At 36.1% G+C, this 3357-nt stretch overlaps 1 protein-coding gene across 1 annotated transcript in view; it reads right to left on the bottom strand.

Moving 5' to 3' along the window:
• Positions 1-203: 203 nt before the first annotated feature.
• LOC134232521 (nucleolar and coiled-body phosphoprotein 1-like) overlaps positions 204-3357 on the bottom strand; it is a gene marked incomplete at its 5' end in the record, with an annotated part of 43132 nt that continues 39978 nt past the window's right edge. Inside the window, 5 exons of the mRNA XM_062714499.1 lie at positions 204-321; positions 911-1027; positions 1255-1359; positions 1537-1677; positions 2960-3070. Of these exons, the coding sequence (XP_062570483.1) occupies positions 220-321; positions 911-1027; positions 1255-1359; positions 1537-1677; positions 2960-3070 (576 nt within the window). The remainder of the gene's footprint in view (positions 322-910; positions 1028-1254; positions 1360-1536; positions 1678-2959; positions 3071-3357) is intronic.

Genomic DNA, 3357 nt, shown 5'->3' with positions numbered 1-3357 from the left:
CTAGGCTGCCTAGGTGTCACATAACCCTGGTATTAGTCACACAATGTTTTCAGTGTCACATAACCCTGGTATTAGTCACACAATGTTTTCAGTGTCACATAACCCTGGTATTAGTCACACAATGTTTTCAGTGTCACATAACCCTGGTATTAGTCACACGTTTATTTCTCTAAGGATCTTTCTCTTCCTTTATTGAGGCTGCCTCAGTGTCATATGATTCTATAAGGTTTGCGGGATTCCCTTCCCAGAGTTTGACTTGGACTTCTTCTTTTTGAGAGCCTTAAGGCTGCTTGTTGTTTTCATCTTCTGAGGAAAAGGAGACTGGAATTGAGAGAAATTCAGTATAAAGAGAGGACTAAGATAAAAAAAACCCAACTAAACAGCTGTCCCAAAATTCTTAAGAAATAAGAATGAAATTTACTGTACAATGGAAATCAATGTAGGATAATTCTACAAAATTTATTCAGTCAAATTTTACAAATGTATGAGTTAGAAACTTTCCAAACAATTCAGATTACAATTGGCTACATTTTTATCTTGATATATATAGGAACATTATGTGAAGAAAAAAAATGTACCGGCGGGTAATCTTAGAAATTTACAAATAATGACTGACAAAGTGCAATCTTAAAGAATAACTTTCTTCTCACCTTAATCTAAAATATGTATCAAACTTAATAAAAATACTTTTTGAATGATATTTTTATGCAGATGTTTTACAATTGAATTAAATTAATTGTTTACAAATTTAAAACCAGCAACAGATTTGATCTTTAAAATAAAAAAAATTCTCCAAAATATGGGGCCAATATACATGTAAAAAAAATTCTGAAAGTCCCAATCTTTATAATGTAGACTTGGATTAGGATTAGATGAAGGGGGTAGTCTTCACACTGGAAGTGTTATCTACCTTCAGGGAGCCCTGTTTATCCTTTTTGTCGTTCTCTGAGGTGTCATCAGTTTCGTCCTCAGAGACAGAGGAGGAGAACATTTTCTTTCGAGGTGATACGGTCTTCTTCGGACTTTTCTGAAAAATGATCAACATATGCAGTGGTAGGTAATGAAATATAAATACTGGTTTGTGTTGCCCCTAGATTGTGTATTTACTTAAAATCTCTGAATTATACAAATGACTATTTATCCTCTTTTAAATCAATATGCTTCTTTTCCTACACACTTAACATGTACTTGTAGGCTTGGTCTTATACAACATTTTTGTAAGTCTGAAAACCTTGATTAAACATGTCTGTTTACCTTGACAACAGTTTTATTTCCCTCATCCTCCTCACTGGAAGAAGAAGAAGAGGAGGAAGAGTGTTTCCTCTTCCTGGGGGTGCTGGGCTTTTGTGGACTCTTCACCTGATATTAGATAAATGTGTCATATAGATAATGGCCTTATTCTGTAAAATCTCTATTAATCGCCCCGGATACTTCTATAATTGCTAATGGGGGCAGTTTTTTCATTATAATATTTAATATCACATTTTGACTTTAAGAAATCTTGTCTGAAAACCTTGATTAAACATGTCTGGTTACCTTGACAACAGTTTTATTTCCTTCATCCTCCTCACTGGAAGAAGAAGAAGAGGAGGAAGAGGAAGAAGAAGAAGGTTTCCTCTTCCTTGGGCTGCTGGGTTGTCTATTTGCTGGGCTGCTTGGTTGTCGTGGACTCTGCTTCTGAAATTAGATAAAAGGGTTGTATAAGTAAAGCTTTATATAGCACCTGTCTAAAGGGCAATAGCACCTATCTAATTATTAGTTGCTACATGTTGCACCTAACAAACTTCAAGCAGGGATTTTACAAAATGTTTGATACCTTAGCTCTTGTCAGCATCCAATATTAATACTCATGTGTACCAAAACATTATAATTATTTTGTAACAGCTTAACAATTGTTTAAGCATAGGTAATCAAAGATTATGAAGCTCACCTCGACAAATGTTATCAGTAATGCAAGTCTCACATCATATTTTCTTAATTTTTAGTATTTATCCCAACAACAACATTCTTGCAAGTTGTGTTTAACCCCATACATGGCATATACACATTTCTACACCTGAAGCGTGAAAAACATGTATAGTGTAAACAAATATTCATAACTTTGTTAATACTCCAGATATCAAGGACTTCAAGTTCATTGGGATTGATCTGTACCCAAAACTTTAACCTGGTTTCTTGTATGGAAAATATAGATCAGATCCAGCATCCGAAGCAAGTCTGGTAGTGTCCATCCCTAGATGCATCATCCATGCAAGTTTGGTTCAGGTAGGGCTTATAGTTACTTGGGAATGAAAATATAAGTCAGATCCAGCATCCAAAGCAAGCCTGGTAGTGTCCATCGCTAGATGCATCATCCATGCTAGTTTGGTTCAGGTAGGGCTTATAGTTACATGGGAATGAAAATGTAGGTCAGATCCAGCATCCAAAGCAAGTCTGGTAGTGTCCATCCCTAGATGCATCATCCATGCAAGCTTGGTTCAGGTAGGGCTTATAGTTCCTTGGGAATGGACCTGCTCCAAAAACTTTAACCTGGTCACTCATCTGGAAAATGTAGGTCAGATCCTGCATCCGAATCAAGTCTGGTAGTGTACATCCTTAGATGATCATCCATGCAAGTTTGGTTCAGGTAGGGCTTATAGTTACTTGGGAATGGACTTGCTCCTAAAACTTTAACCTGGAACGCCGACGGCAACGCCAGGGGTATAGCATAAGCTCATCTCGACTTCGTCGAGGTGAGCTAAAAATGAACAACAATGTTACTAAACACTAATACTCAACTACTGTATATACTAAAGAAGGAAGTTCAGTCTCTTTGGAACTGCACTGGCATCTGCCATGTTTACATTCACAGTTACACATGCTTTATAATATGCAATCTGATTGGTCAAAGAAAATGTTAGCAAATCTATGATTGGTCAAGAGGAAAAACTAAATGTTCCTTTCTACGAGCTATACATACAATAACAGGGAGGACTGGTGACATCTCCCTCTTCTTCTTGTCTTTGTCATCCTCATCTGAAGACTCGGAGTCTGACTCAGAACTGCTGCTCTCCGATTTCCTCCGATTCATCTAAAGAAAAAAAAAATCTAATAGTAAGAAATTCAAAATAAAGAAAAACGCTGCCGCAACATTCATATTTTACAGTGGAAACAATAAATCTTTACTTTTAAAGAATACTGTAATTTTAGGTACAGTGATAAAAGCTAGGGTCCTCAGAACTTTAAAACACATCAGTTTACCATTATTTCGCTTAAAGCCCAATGAATAAAGTTTGTGCTAACAAAATTGAATGTTGAAGATTTAAGTGTGATGTCATGTATTTTTAATTTGCAACAAGCACAAACATTCAAGCTAGC

This window comes from Saccostrea cucullata, unplaced genomic scaffold, assembly GCF_032062105.1.
Source record: "Saccostrea cucullata isolate Sc308-1 unplaced genomic scaffold, CSIRO_AGI_Scuc_v1 ctg4302, whole genome shotgun sequence".
In the NCBI taxonomy this organism is placed as follows: domain Eukaryota; kingdom Metazoa; phylum Mollusca; class Bivalvia; order Ostreida; family Ostreidae; genus Saccostrea; species Saccostrea cuccullata.
The sequence above is the reverse complement of the archived record's forward strand: the minus strand, read 5'-3'. Positions and strand labels throughout refer to the sequence as shown.